This window comes from Castor canadensis, chromosome 8 (genome assembly GCF_047511655.1).
Source record: "Castor canadensis chromosome 8, mCasCan1.hap1v2, whole genome shotgun sequence".
Taxonomy (NCBI): Eukaryota; Metazoa; Chordata; class Mammalia; order Rodentia; family Castoridae; genus Castor; species Castor canadensis.
The window spans coordinates 104,956,356-104,971,494 of NC_133393.1; the positions used below are offsets into that span (position 1 = coordinate 104,956,356).

The 15,139-nt window shown below is 41.2% G+C and overlaps 2 protein-coding genes across 6 annotated transcripts in view; one reads left to right on the top strand and one right to left on the bottom strand.

The window, feature by feature from the left end:
- Window positions 1-5,942, bottom strand: part of C8H12orf56 (chromosome 8 C12orf56 homolog) — a 68,028-nt gene extending 62,086 nt beyond the window's left edge. Inside the window, exons 1-2 of one of the 3 annotated variants that reach the window (XM_074083823.1) lie at window positions 973-1,110; window positions 449-512 (exon numbers count right to left, since the gene is read on the bottom strand). In XM_074083823.1, the coding sequence (XP_073939924.1) occupies window positions 449-469 (21 nt within the window). In that variant the 5' untranslated portion in view covers window positions 470-512; window positions 973-1,110. Of the gene's footprint in view, window positions 1-448; window positions 513-972 lie in introns of all 3 variants that reach the window. The other 2 variants (XM_074083822.1, XM_074083821.1) reach the window with 2 other exon arrangements.
- Window positions 5,943-8,810: 2,868 nt separating this feature from the next.
- Xpot (exportin for tRNA) overlaps window positions 8,811-15,139 on the top strand; it is a 39,255-nt gene continuing 32,926 nt past the window's right edge. For 2 of the 3 annotated variants that reach the window (XM_074083819.1, XM_020182146.2), the window contains exons 1-2: window positions 8,811-8,949; window positions 11,900-12,033. In XM_074083819.1, coding sequence (XP_073939920.1) covers window positions 11,974-12,033 — 60 coding nt within the window. In that variant the 5' untranslated portion in view covers window positions 8,811-8,949; window positions 11,900-11,973. Of the gene's footprint in view, window positions 8,950-11,897; window positions 12,034-15,139 lie in introns of those variants that run through there. The other variant, XM_074083820.1, reaches the window with a different exon arrangement.

The following is a 15,139-nucleotide window of genomic DNA, read 5'->3' on the forward strand; positions in this document are numbered from 1 at the left end:
CATTTAATTTTGTTACTGTCTTACAGATGTGTTCAAAACAAGCTATGATTCTCTAGGCAAAACAGTGCTATCAAGAGTCTGACCAACCTTCCCGTGGGGGACACAGTCTCAGGTAAAGGAAAACAAAAGGAGGCTAGACATCTGTCCCCAATGAAAAAAAGGAAAACACCTGGAGAGCAATTCAGACAAAAGTGCCAAGCAGGGAAAAATCAGTAACGGGAGAGGAGACTGTCCTTCCAATCTGCGGCTGGTTTAAAGAGTAAACCACTCTTGGAGGAAAGGGATACCGCAGCAGCATACCGAAAAACTGGGAGAAGGCCTGGGGCTGTGCCAGGTTGTTATCTCCTTCAGGGCTCGGCTCTGATAAAACTCCTTCCAGGAAGTTTTCCCAGCATGCCCTGAGCGCAATTCGCATCAAGAGACGGCTTGCCAAGCGTGCTGTGCATACCTCATTAATGAACTCATTCATTCATTCTTCTATTCTGTCTGCAGCACCTAACAGGCTCTAAGGGCTGAGGACAAAAAAAAAAAAAAAAAAGAAAGAAAGAAAGAAAGCGTAACAGCCCTTAACACAGGTATTAATTTGCATTGGTGCGGTGTCTCGGTCCCTTCCACAACCGCTTCTAGGGACAGGTCCTAACTCGTTTTTGCATCGTCCAGGTCTAGCACAGGGCCCACACAGGGTAGGTGCATAAAAGAATGACTTAAGGTATATTTTTAACAGGGAGATGTTTGCGAACCTGTAGCCCTATGGGGAGGAGGCACAGACACGAAGAGATGGGAAAGGCATCTCCTAGGAAGCTACAGCTTTCCTCGGCAGCTGCTCGTGCCGGAATTGAGAGTATGGAGTCCAAGGCGGGAAGGGAAAGGTCTTCCTCCTCCTCCCGCGCAGGGCGGATTGGGGTGGGGGTGGGGACTACAAAGGGGTTCCGCTGCGCTCCCGCGCCGCCCGCCCTTCCGAACGCTCCTCACCAGGTCGATGGCCATGACATCCCGCAGCGCCACAACCTTCTGGATGGACTTGGGCGGATTTTCGGTCAGGTAGATGAGCCGGTCACTGAGCACCACGTACTTGAAGGCGTGCTTCTCGGAGTTGGACACCACGATGCACGGCTCGTAGGCGCGCACCGCATCGTAGACCTCCGGCGGCAGGTGCCGCCGCAGGAACGCGTCCAGGCGGCTGTTCGTGCGCTTGGGGAAGCCCGACCGCGCGGGGCCGGCCATGAGGCGCCCCTCCCCCGCTCCCCCGGCCAAGAGCCGCGCGACCCGCGCGACCCCGTCTCTGCGCCACCCGTGGTGGAACCCGCGTGCGCCACAAAGCTGTCACCACCTTCCCTGGGTGCGGGAGGCCAGGCCCCCAACTTCGGGGACTGACTCGAGGTTCCGCCCCTAATCTTTGTCCTAACCGCAGACAGCAATGGGCGGGGCGAGACGCTGGTCCTCGGTGCCACGCGGACCCGCCCCTCGAGTGTCAAAACCACGAAATACTTAGGGTGGTCACGGAAGGAGGTTTAGCAGACCTCTCCTCCCTACCCGCCTACTCCAGCTACAAACCGCCATCCCCTACAAACTTTAGGAATACAGGAAGCCAGTTTTCATCTGGGTTCCTGTTAAAGAGACACTTGAAAGAGAATTTACCGATTTATTTTTAGAACCCTATATACCAGGTTTAGCATTTGATTATGACATTGCCTGGTACAGCGCTCCAATTTTGTCTGGATTTATAAACACGGGACGTTTTCCATCCAGTGAAAAGCTGAGAGAAGGGATTTGTATAAATTCTCTGGGCAGTCCAAGCCTGCATAAAGGATAGGCTATGTTCACAATGCCCACGACAATCTAAGTAAGACGAATGCGTGGGTCGAGCTGGCATCTTGAAAGACTGAAGCCGATTATAGTTATACATATTATAATAAATTATGATATATATCTATATGAATGTGTGTGAATATATTCAAACCCGCACTGGGATTTGAACTCAAGGTCTTGCGCTTGCTTTAGAATTTGAGCCATGCCTCCACACTCTTTTTGCTTTATAGTTTATTTTTCAAGTTAGGGTTTTGCACTTTGTCCCCAGCCAACATCACATTCAGTCCTCCTACCTCTGCCTCCCACATAGCCGGGATTACAGACATGCAAAGCCACCACTTCTGGCTTTCAAATCTAATATTCTCCTCCATGACAATTATATTCTCCCTTTCTTCCTATTTTACTCTTACGTAATGTATATATTCCGAGGAACTGAATAATGATACTGCTTCTTTTCTTGGAGAGGCTGTTATTTGGTAAGACTAGGGGAGAAGTGCCACCTGCTGGCAAAATCTCAACCTAGCATTTGGAATTTTCCTAAGAGCTGATTGGATACTTTACCATTAACTGGATGAAGGGTGGACTACACTATCTATTACAAATTTATTGGAAGTTTGTTGCTTCCAACCAAAAGAAAGGCAAAGGCCCTTCACCTATGCCCAATAGCCACCCCTCATAACAGCAGCTGAGTAGGAAATGACTACAACAGAGGTGGAAAACAAGGTCCAAGTAGGGAAAAAAGCCTCACTCCAGGCTGGACTGCTTTCCAGGATTAACAGAAACAGAATGACCTGGACTAGAAACAACAGCATACGTGATCTATCTGCCAGAAAGCCGGTCATGCCTTTTCGGTGACAAAGGCACAAGCTTCACAAACCTTAAGATGAAGCACACAAGGAAGAGAATTTAACACATAGGGGTTGGTGATTAAGGTGACCTCAATTAAACTTTGCAGCACACAGAGAAGGCACTATCCTGGTTTCCAGGCACCCAGTGTTCTACATGGTTACCAAGGTAACAGCAATCTGAGCAGGAACCAGGTTAAATACAGAGGAAAGCTCCCTGGGTTTGGAGCCTGGAGAACTGGATTAGAGCACTAACTTTGTTGCTCACTATCTAGGAGATTTAAGGAAAATCACTTATTCTGAACCTCATTTCATCACCTATGAAACTACTAATATTTGCCCTTCCTTCCTCACAGAGTGGAGTGAGGATCAAATGTAATAAATTATGACCTTTATGAGCACAAGAGATATGTGAAGTATTCATATTTCCTTAAAGGACTGTAGTTATGAGCATAGATGGGCCAGAAGAGTTGGGTTCAAACCCCTGCCCTCCCACCAAGTGACTGAATAACCTTGGTCAAGTTCCTGTATGCCTCAGTTTCCACATCTGTGAAATGAGAGTAATAGTACCAACTCCAAAGAGGTGGTTGGATTAACAAAGCTTCAAAAGTACTTAAAACAGGGATCTGGAACAGAGTAAACACCATGTAAATGTTTAAAGAGCAAGTTCAACAAATAGGTGATTTCCTATTACATATGTGGTCATTCTTCTCCCCACCTATAAAGTAGTATTAAAGTATTCATCGGATGCTAGTCTAACCTTTTCAACTTTAGATTAGGACTCAAGATAATAATCTAATACACATACACACAAACACACACCTGAGGAGCATTTTTTTTTTTTTTTTTTGGTGGTTGTGGTATAGGGTTTGAACTCAGGGCCTCACACTTGCTAGGCAGGTGCTCCACCACTTGAGCCATTCTGCTAGCTCTTTTTTTGTGTTGGGTATTTTTTTAGATAGGGTCTCTAAAACTATTTGCCAGGGACTGGCTTTGAACTCCTGCTCTCTGCCTCCAAAACAGCTAGGATTAGAGCTGTGAGCAACCAGTGCCAAGCCATTTTCACTTTTTTACTTGCATTTTTAGTGGAGAGAGCAGTGGGTTATGTCACGAGAACTCTTCGAGGATTCAAACTAGCAATACCATTTTTTTTTTTAATACCTTTCAATGGGTCTAGGGATTTCAAGTGTTCCTATTTCTCCAACTTGAAACTAAGGCAGATAGGACACACACAGAAAGATATTTGAAATCTATAGTAGGTGAATAAAACCTGAATTTTAGGAGGTGTCTGATTTAGGAATCTCCTAGCATTAATGGGTATTATCTATTTAGATATCTACAACAATTAGCTATCACGTGACATGTGGAGGAGGGATGTTATTATAATAAATTCTAAAGGGACATGCAAATTATTCAGATTTACTAATTTTTTTTTTGAAGTACTGGGGTTTGAGCTCAGGGCCTTACACTTGCTAGGCAGGTGCTCTACACTTGAGCCACTCTGCCAACCATAAAAGTGTTTTCTTTTACTGAATAATGCTCCCGGTCTCTGTTATGCCTCTCTCAGGCTTCTTGCTACCACACAGACTTCCTCTGAGAGAAACCAATGACTGCACTAGGACCAATAGAGAAAGCATTTCTGACCTATTTTCCAACTTTTTTTTTTCTGCCAAGAAGCACATGGTGAATGAGCTTTTAATGACCATGAAATTAGTTAAGTGAAGAATACCAAGGAGAGAATTTGATGCAGAATTCAGTGGTCATCAGCTCACAATTATGTTATTTTAGGTTCAATTTAATATTTCATTGAGAAATGATCCACAAACAGAATCAGAATAATACTTTCAGTCTTTAAGAATTAACTATCAGCTGGCTGTAGTGGCAGAGCCCCTGACTAGCAAGTGTGAAGCCCTGAGTTCAAACCCCAGTACTGCCAAAAAAAAATAAATAAAAATGACTACCAGTAAGACAACCACACTAACTTAATACAAAACAAAACCATTAAAATATATTAATGACATATGAGGTAACAAGTAATGTCAAAGGAATAGTTGAACACAAGCCCAATTAAAGAAATCTGGAAAGGCTTCAAGAGAGAGGTAACATCCAGTTAGTGTTCAAAGAGTGAATGCACATATTTTTTCCCTTTTATTACAATCAGTTAAATATACTTTTCTGATTATGAAGGTAGTACATGGTCACTGGGGGGAATTTTTTAAATTAAAAAATTTGTAAGGTAACAAAAAAAATCACCCTGCAATTGCAGTACCTAAAGGTAACCATTTCAAGTAATGAATACATTTCTTTCCTTGAAGTCCAAGAGAACCTTTGAGGGTCTAATCTAAAGGGGAAAAAATAAGGAATGGAACAGAACAAGTAGGTGTAATAAATACACTATGCTGAAAGAGAACTGGGTCATTGAACATGAAGGAGACAAAAATGACCCTGGGGGCATTGAAATATGTTGACAAATTCATTGGAAGAAATAACTACAACGGAGGAAGATATATTTTGTGGAAAAGATGACAACTTCTTAGTTTTAGACATTTGTCTTAGTCTGGGCTGCTGTAACAAACTGCCATAGACTGAGAGGCTTAATTCACATTCATTTCTCACAATAAATCTAAGATTAAGGTGGTGTCAGAGGGCCTGTTTTCTGGTGTGCAGAAGTCTTATCTTCTTTTATCCTCACATGGAGGAAAGAAAGCTAGCTGCTCCTTGGCTGTTCTTTTAAGAGAACGTAATAGAAGTTTCCACCCTCATGACCTAATTACTTCCAAATACCATCACAGTGGAATAAGGGTTTCAACATATGAATGTGGGAGGGACACAAACACTGAGAGCCTTGCAGTCATGTTAGAGATGAGGTGCTTGTGAGACATGTAGTTAACTTGGAATGTAAACTGGAAGTATAGAATATCAGAACGAAAGTATGGAACCGGAGGTCATCATCACAGCATTGAGTGTTGAACCTGTAGAGACAGATAATTACTGAGAGAGCAAGTGATGAAAATCAGATGACTAAGAGCACAGCTTTGAGAAAGACATGTTAAGAAGGCAAAAGTAGGGGTGTGTGGTGAAGACAAAGAGTAGTCATCCAAAAAGTAACAGAAACTTTAGCTACTCAGGAAGCAGAGATCAGGAGGATTATGATTTGAAGCCAAACCCAAGCAAATTGTTTTTGAGACCCTATCTTGAAAACACCCAACATGAGAAAAAGGGGCTGGCAGAGTGGCTCAAGTGGTAGAGCACCCACCTAGAAGCCCCAGTAAATAAATAAATAAATAATGTGTATATCTATCTCCATACATACATATATATATATGTATCTCCATGTATACATACATACATACAGATATATATATATATATATATATATATATATATATATATATATATATATATATATCTCCATGTAGGCCAAGTGTGGTAGCTGATACCTACGATCCCAAAAGGCAAAGACTGGGAGGACAGTTCAAGATCAGCCCTGGCAAAACGTCAGAAAGACCCCGTCTCAACAAATAAGCTGAGTGTAGTATAATCTCAGCTACACAGGAGGGAAGGATAATGGTCGGAGGTCCCAGGGAAAAATTTGAAACCCTATTTGAAAAATAATTAAAGCAAAAATGGTTGGGGGAGTGGCTCAAGTGACTGAGCACCTACCTAGCAAGCACAAAGCCCTGAGTTCAAACCCGAGTACCACCAAAAAAGGGTATCTTTTAATTAAGATGAAATGAAGTGATGATGATAGTACTTGCACCATCCTACAATGTGAAAGATGAACACACTAGAAAAGATAGTGAAGGTATGTTGCAAGCCATATTGAAATAAACTTACAAATATTAGCTATCATAATTCTTTCAAATACTCTTGCTATTGAAAAGAGAGATGGGGCCAGGCATGGTAGTACACACCTGTAATTTCATCACTCCACAGGTTGAGCCAAGAGGGTCTCAAGTTCAAGGTCAGCCTGCATTACATAGCAAGACCCTCTCTCAAAACAATAAAGGGGTAGGGAGGAGAGGGAACAGGAACAAATACAGTTTTGTTGTTATAAGAAGCACCTGAACGTATTTGAGGGAAGAACTGACTTGGTACTAAAATTCTACAATGTCATCAGTTTTAATGACTTTCATTTGAGAGACAGGCTAGGTGCAGATCCCTGAGAGTCAGGCTGTAGGTTTGAATCACAGCTCTGCTACTTAACATGTGTGCACTTCGGTTTCCTCATCTATGAAGTGGGGTTAATAACAGCACCTATCTCTACACAGCTGTGAGGATTAATGTATAAACAGTTAGAACTTTAGCACAAAATACATTCTCAAAAATGTTGACAACATATAAGTACATTGCCATATGCAACTATACATGCCTGTGGTGTACATGAGAGAGTTGTGTGTCATCATTTTGATAACTGGCCCCTTATGTTAGTCTGAGATGAGAAAGTGCTCATTCCTTCAGGGACACAGCAGTCAGAATATGGATGGTCAAATTTACTACCCCTACCAGGTCTTCTTCAGTTGAAGTCCACCCACGCATATTTATTTGCTTTGAAACAGTTAAGAATTTACAAAATTGGAATCAATTTTTCTACAATCTCCTGTATTTGTTCTATAGTTAAGGGAAGGGTCAATGTTACTAGGTCGACTTTAGATAAGCTGAAGATAAGCTTTGTTTACATTTCGTATATGAAATACTCAAAATGAATTTATAAAGGAAAAGAGGCACATAAAGGCAGTTACAATAGACTGAATTCTTTAGGGTGAGGCAATGGAATATGCTGAGCATACTATAGGTTGCAGAGCCACTCAGACCAGGATTGTGGATAGTTCCGAGTTGAGGGTCACAACTCAGTGTAAGAATTCATGCAATGATTCATTTATTGAGTTGTAACTATAGGGTGGCACTGTGCTAGACTCTAAGATACACTGAAATAAGACAGGACAGGAATGCTAGTCTGACATTTTAAACAAGTAAGTTAAAAACATGATGCACACGATTGAAGATTTTATATGCGGAACACTTATCTTAAACATGGCAGTCACTAAATAAATGTAGCTGTTAAATTGTTACACTCATTTTATCCTACTTCTCTACAGTTCCCTCTCTACCCCACCAAATTTTGCTCTTTGCTATAGCCTTGAGACTGCATCTGTATTCGGTACATAATAAATCATCAACAGAAAAACAGTATTGAGCTGTATGTCAAACAGAGGTATTAAACAACAACCCTCTATACTACCGCAGATAGTCATCTCACAGGTGACTGATGAGATGGACTTAGTAACAAGCTCCAGGTCAACAATCACTGAGGGGCAGACATGGGATTCAAATCTTGGCAGTTGGGGCCTACTTGCCTCTATATGCAGCATTAACAAATTAGTAACTCAATCAGTGACAAATTAGTGACCGAATCAACGAAGACCCTATGAGTAGAACCTACGAACGCTCTCCTTTTCATAAACAAAATATTAAAATATTCAAGGTGAATTTTATAAAAACTGTCAGCATTCATCAGATCTTCACGCTCTGGGACACGTGGAACCATAGAGAAAGCCATTAAACCACTGGCCCACACGTGGTTTGAACCACGTCATCCCTAACTCGGGAACGCAGTACTCCAACCTGTCAATGCCTTGGCGGAGCCTTTCTGCAAGGTGCAGGACAACCTGGCTCCGCAGCTAGCAAGGAGCCCAGACCCGGGCAGACACTTGGAGGTGGGGAAGGTCTCAGGAGCCAGGAGTGACTGGCAACCGGATACCCCATCCCGGCATGCACCACCGGCCGCGACGACCACGCCCCCCGGCGAGCTCCAGACGGCGCGTGTGCAACCCGCCGCCCGGAAGCGCCTCCTGCACATTGCATACTGGTAGTTGTAGGCCGAGGGCCTGAGCCCGCAGGCAGCCGTCCTCACACGCTCCATGAGGCTGCTGGAGCTGCCCGCGCGGCGCCGACTCGGGGTGCGCGCTTTGCGCTGAGTCAGCGGCGAAGGTGGCGGCAGCGTTAGCCGGCCCTCTCGCCCCTTCCCTTCCTAGGGCGCCGACCCCGCCCGCTTGCTTACTAGCCTGCCTGCTCCGCGCCACGCAAGAGCCTTAAGGCGCCCAGGGACGCGGAGCGGCGAGAGGCGCGCGGCCCCGGCCAGCTCGGTCTCCAGCGTGAGCGTTGGGGCCGTGGCGGAGGACTACGGCGACAAGGACGACGGCCGCTCTCCTCGCTCCCTGCGTGCGGCGCCGCTCACTCCGCTGACCGGCCCTCGGGAGTGCAGGCTTGGAAGAGGGATGGAGTGATAGGGAAGGTGACTCGAGGCTGGGGGTGGTGGTGCAGCGGCGGGACCTGTACTCCCCTCGGTAACCCCCACGCGAGGCTGCGAGGAAGTTGGCCCGAGGGAGTCCGGGTGCGGCGCCGGGGACCCTCCATGGCGCTGCGCTCCGCGGCTGGGCGGGCTGGGTGGGGGTGATACGAGAGGTGGCCGCTGTCGCCGAGCGCGTCCCGAGTTCGTGGCCGCCAGTTGCCCGGTATTTCATCACCCGAGTTGCCACGAGGCTTGGTTTGGGGAGGGAGGAATGGGGGCGAGGCAGGCCGAGGAGAGTCTACACGCTTTTGCACACCCCTCCACCCCCAGTCTATTTGGAGTAGTTGTAGGGCGTCCCACCATAGAGACCTCAAACTTGATTCTCCAGCCCGCTGCAGAAAGGAGAAAAAGTGTTATGTCTGTGTAATAATTTGCCAGCACCGACACTCCATTTCTTCTCTTTGCATTGCTCACAATCCTGCAGGAGCAGAGAAGCGTGAGGTTTCCCTGTAACCAGAAAAACGCGTACTTTTTGAAAGCGTTAATTAATTGTTACGGGGGAAGTTACGTTTTATTACAGAGACTTGTCAGCTTGATGTTCAAAGGCTGGAAAGTTTTCAGTAGGTGTGGAGGAATTTTCCAAACTGTTTGATTGTTGACTTAATAGCTATCCAGGAAAAGTTAAGGATTAATATTTAAGTATTTTGCTTTCCCTCCCCCACCTCCACCCCCAAACGCACCTTTGTAAAACGTGTACTTGAAGTGTTTGCCATATTGTAACAAATGTTTAAGCCTGCACGGATATGTCTGGTTACAATACTATGTGTTCATGCTCAGTCTTTACTGGGAAGGTTGTTCCTTTTTACTCGCTGTGTAAATTTTCAGTTTTTTGCACAAGCTGGGACAATTTACCATATCCCATTGCCTTTTCTAAGAGATTCCTTCTCTACTGACAACTGTAACAAATTTGTCTCCTTAGATTGTTTGTTGGCTATGGTTTTGGGGTTTTTTCCCCCATAGAACCACTTAATTTTTTTTCTCTTGATAGTAAGAGTAAAGTAACCGAGCTGAACAGTTTTCTCTAAAGCCATGACATATTAAAGGAAGTCTTTAGAAGTCTTCTCAATCTGGAATTCATAGAAATTCCAAAATCTCTTTTCCCTCTGTGTGGGCATTTTTTAGGGGAATGGTAATCGCTTTTCCTTGTCCTTTTGGCCAAGGGAGAAAAAAAATCTTCGTCTTCCCATCTGTTCAAAATGTTGAAATATTGACCTATTAGTTTAAGAATGTTCCAAGAAGTTCTCAGCTCCTGTGTGTCTACCTTTCAGTAACCTGTTGAGGGCCCACTATGTGGTAGGCGTGCACAAAGTAGTCTTTTATTATTGACAAGATTGGAATATAAACCCCTATCTTTTAAAACCTAAAACTTGTGTTCTTCATGCCAGGAACATAGTTATGAATATTCCAGACAGTCCTTACCCTTTAAGGTTAATGAGAACAACTAGCTGATAGTGACAATATAGCAGAGCCTAGTGGGGTATCTAATCCAATTTGGGAGGGTTGGACAATCAAGGTCAAGGAAGTATTCTTGAAAGAGATGACCTCTAAATTGAATTAAGGACAAGCAAGGATTAACCAAGTAGCTGAAAAGAGCAGTGTGTGCAAAGATGAAAGGCAGAATAGCAGCAATGCTGCCATGTGATGCAGCATTGCTGGCCTTGCTGAATTGGGTGCAGAATGGTGAGGGGGCACTCAAAATTGTTTGGATCTTAATCCTGAGGGCAAAGGGGAGTTACATTGCCTTGCTGTAGTCTGCAGGTATGCTATGAATGTCTAGAAAAGCAGCTGAACTTTCTTCTCTAAGTCTCTCAGCCTGTATTCTGATTTATCATTTCATTGCTGCAGGCCCAGGGAAGACAGAAAAGTATAAGGAGTCCTGAAACCTGGATCTGATCCTGGTCTCACCATTCCTAAAAGGCTGTAACACTCCCCTCAATCCCCCATTGAGTGTCTTGATCTTTTTAGGTTCTCTTTGATTATGACAATTTAAAAACAGAAGGCCCCACAGCTTTATAATGAGAGTAGTAAGTCTCCCTACCTCATAGGTCTCCAGAGAATGTGATTTTCACATCATTTTGAGTTTGTTACATATTTGCTCAAATAAATACACCTGTCAAAAACTACCCTGCCTTTTGGGGCTGATAATGTTCTGATTTGAGAATACTAGACTCTATATTCTAAAGAAGTAGATGACTTCCCAGAGATTTTTTAAAACGTGTTTTTAAGTAAGAGTAGTCAGTATAAGTCCCTTATGAATTCTGTGTCTGCTATTAAATTTTTCTTTCAAATAACATTTCTAGAATTGACTGTCAGCAGCAGAGATTTGTAACAGGCAGATACTGCCCGTTCATTGTTCAAAAGTTAAATGGCTGGTTTTTCACCTTTGTTTCATTTAACTTCTCTTGCAGTACTTTGTAAATACTCCAGTAAGTGTATTAAACTATGGGATCAGCTATTCAACTACTTTTTAGAGATCTGTGGTATTGATATCTGGAAGTAGGGAAATTATTGTATTTACTAAAACAAGAGACTCTAGATTTGCCATGTTTTTACAGTTGCACAGTTGTACTTTTAAATATTGGAGAGACTAAGTAATAGACTTCATAAATAGTGCTTCTGTTTAAAGAAGAAAATTATTACTTCCTGTACTTCACTGAGATTTTGAAGAATAAGATAGCTTGAACTTTAATGGCATATGTTTTACATTTTTAGACACTACACGTTACTGGAGCCTTTAGCAAGGCCCTTTCTGGGCTCTTATAATTTGGGTAAATTTCAAAAGATTTTTTAAGCACTGAAGTATCTGTATATTTTCATCCACTTACTATATTTTGGATAAGCGTTTATTTTTCTCATTGAGTATTATTTTCTCTCTCCTGTTTCTTATGTCCAGATGTTTGTGGATCCTTCTGTGGGATCAGAGGGCACGTCTATTGTAATCAGAAAACTGTAAGTGTAACAGTGGAGATGGATGAACAGGCTCTCTTAGGGCTAAATCCAAATGCTGATTCAAATTTTAGACAAAGGGTAAGTCTGCTTAATCATTTTTAAAAGCATGTTACCACAAATATGCAGTAAAGTATTTGAGCAAAAAATATGTCTGATAGTAAAGGTCTAATTTGGGTAGAAATGAATAGAAGCAAACAAATTTGAGGTAAGTATGTTTTGAAGACAGAAACAGTGATTTATTTTCAGTTTAGTTGGCTGAACCAAAATACTAAAATCTCATGTGATTTAAGGCAGGTCTTTATGCAACATGTCATTATTTCTAATTGTTTCAAAGTTGTAGCACAGGATTGTTCAAGGAACTTCCCATAGTAATAGACATGCATATTTTATTTTCCCATTGCTTACATAATGCTTGTATTAGTGATATTTAACATCCAGGCAGACATGTAAATAAGCAGTTTTGGTATGCCATATCTTAAGTTAATAAAAAATGATTATATGGCAAGGAATCTATTAGGAGGTGCTAGGATATTAAATGTCAGCAACCATAATGTAGCCTACAACTATAATCATGACTTTAGTTGAATGATAAAGAAGAATCTAAAGGACAATCCTATAATTATTTTTTAAAAGACATGGGTATTCTGAAGTATAGGCTAAGAGAAAGGAGAGGCATGTTTTCTACTTCTCATAGCAGAGAATACTTTTTATAAGCTTAACGAGGTTAGTAATCTCATTAAATATTATAGCTGTTTTTGTTCTGCTTTTAAGCAGAAACTTCTTAAAGCAGTTAAAAAAAAAAAATCACAAGAATTTCTAACATAGTGCATACCTCTGCTGTTAAATAAGTAACTAGCCCTCCAGATGCAGGAAATAACAGGAATTGAGACTTTAGTGTCTGGCCAGTGACAAGATATCTATCATACTAGTTAGAATATCAAAAGATACTGAAAATCCCTGCGGTCTTCTGTGTATAAACAAAGATTCTTAGTGGTTTAAACTACCTACCTTCAAAGCAATTGAAGCATTGTACATCTTACTTTTAGTCTAGCTGGGTATTGCATGGTAGTTGTAATTAAAAGCCTTTGGCTATTTGTTGTTGTTGTTGTTATTAGATGGCCTTCTCTGTTTTTAAATAAGTCCTTTTTAAAATCTATAGTTTTTTGCTGGTGGAGTGGCTCAAGTGGTAAAACACCTGCTGAGCAAGTGTGAGGCCCTAAGTTCAAATCCCAGTACCACCAAAAGAAAAAAAAATACATTTTTTTAATTAAGTTTCAGCATCCAACAGATTTTTTTTTAAATGTGCCATGATTTTTTTTCACATTATTATTAGTGGTTTTAATACAGAAGTTGTGCTTTTTGTTGACAATAATGGGTTCTGTCAGAGGAATATTTTAAGTATCCAAGGATTATTTTGATATCCTGTTAAGCCAACCCAATTAACAGAATCAGTGAGGATGATACGGAAAGAATATTGAGAAAAAGTGAATTCTGTTAGTGCTAATGTTCTTCAGGACTAGTGGGAATTTACCAGTTTGGTGGTAAGATAATGACTGTCTCCCAGCCCCAAATACTCAGTTGTCCATCTATTTTCTACCTGGGCTGCAAAAATAGCTGAACTGACTCTGTTGTCACTTAGATGCTGAAAGAAGATATGGGATAGAAAAACTAGGTGATGAAAGCCAGATCTTGTTCACCATTGCCACAGGTTTTTTTTTTTTTTTCTTTTTTCTTCTTTTTTTAATGCTAGTAATACATGGATTCAGAGGACAAAGATTTTGGTTTAAAATTGAAAGCTTTCAGGTTACTTCCTTTAATAGAAAAAACAAAAACCCAGCTTTGGCTTAAAGCCTCATCTCTCTAGTAGTAGACCACATCCTAAGGCTATGTAGTCTACCCTAAGTAGTAGTTCTACCCTAAGTCACTTGTAGCATAAACTTGGGTGTGATCCAAAGGGGATGATTATAAATAACAAAAGACAGTTCTGTCACTCAGAAAATTCCAAGAATTTTTAAGAGGCCTGGACTGGTTTTTTTTTTTTTTTTTTTTTGGCAGTTCTGGGGTTTGAACTCAGGGCCTCACACTTGCTAAACAGGCACTCTACTACCACTTGAGCCACTCCACCAACCCCTAAGAGGCCTGGACTGGGAAGGAGGGAATGAAGCAAAGCTCAAATATATATTATTATATCACATTTATACTTTGGTTTTTGGTGATTTTCATCTAATTACTTTCATTTATGAGTCATCTGTCAGTGTGAACAACCATTGAAATTATATATGAAAGCTTGTTCTCATATACTCACATAATGCAGGAAACTATCATATAAATGTACATATTTACAGTGGCTTCTTCTTCTGGCCAAAAGGAAACAATAATTTTAGATCTTGACCTAATTTGTATTTATGTGTGTGTGTGTGTGTATATATATGTGTGTATATATATATATATATATATATATATATATATATATACACACATATATAACTAAAACAAGTTACATAAAGTAAGTTATTTTTGCTATATTACAATGCACTCTGATATATTCTCTACTCTTTTATTTTTTAAATTGCTGATCAAAACTGCTAAATAATCATAATTGAAAAATTGACTAATTGAAATTGGGTTTCTCTAATCCTTCATTTGCTTCTATCTCATGTTGAGGTTTGTATGGGTACCTAATTGTTTTAAGTCATCTAGCAGTGTTTCTAGTCTTTGTAATTTTCTTGCTGTTTAAGGTACTCTTCACAAGTTAAAATTATAGTACTATTTGTCCATTGTCATATGTGAATCCTACATCTAGTGTAATGTGCTAATGGGAAAGAGTAGCATAAGTAATCCCAATAGTCTGGCAGAGGGCATATAGACTTGATGCCACATCCATTCAAGAGTGCACTGGTTCTTCATTAGCACAATTTTTTACTTCTGATTGTAGGACTCTGATTTCATGAACAGAAGGATGAGAAGCATTTCCTAAAGCTTTCACTTTTTCAAATACTTGATATTTTCCCAAAGTTCATATCATGCAGTTATAACACTAATCTCTTTTGTTAGGGAGTTTGCATGATATAATAGAAGAATTGAAATACTGTGTTATAAATAGGTTAAGTAATATACACAATGTGTCTTAGCTTTCATAATCACCTCTTTAGTAGATTTACTATTAAGAAAAATACTTTTCATA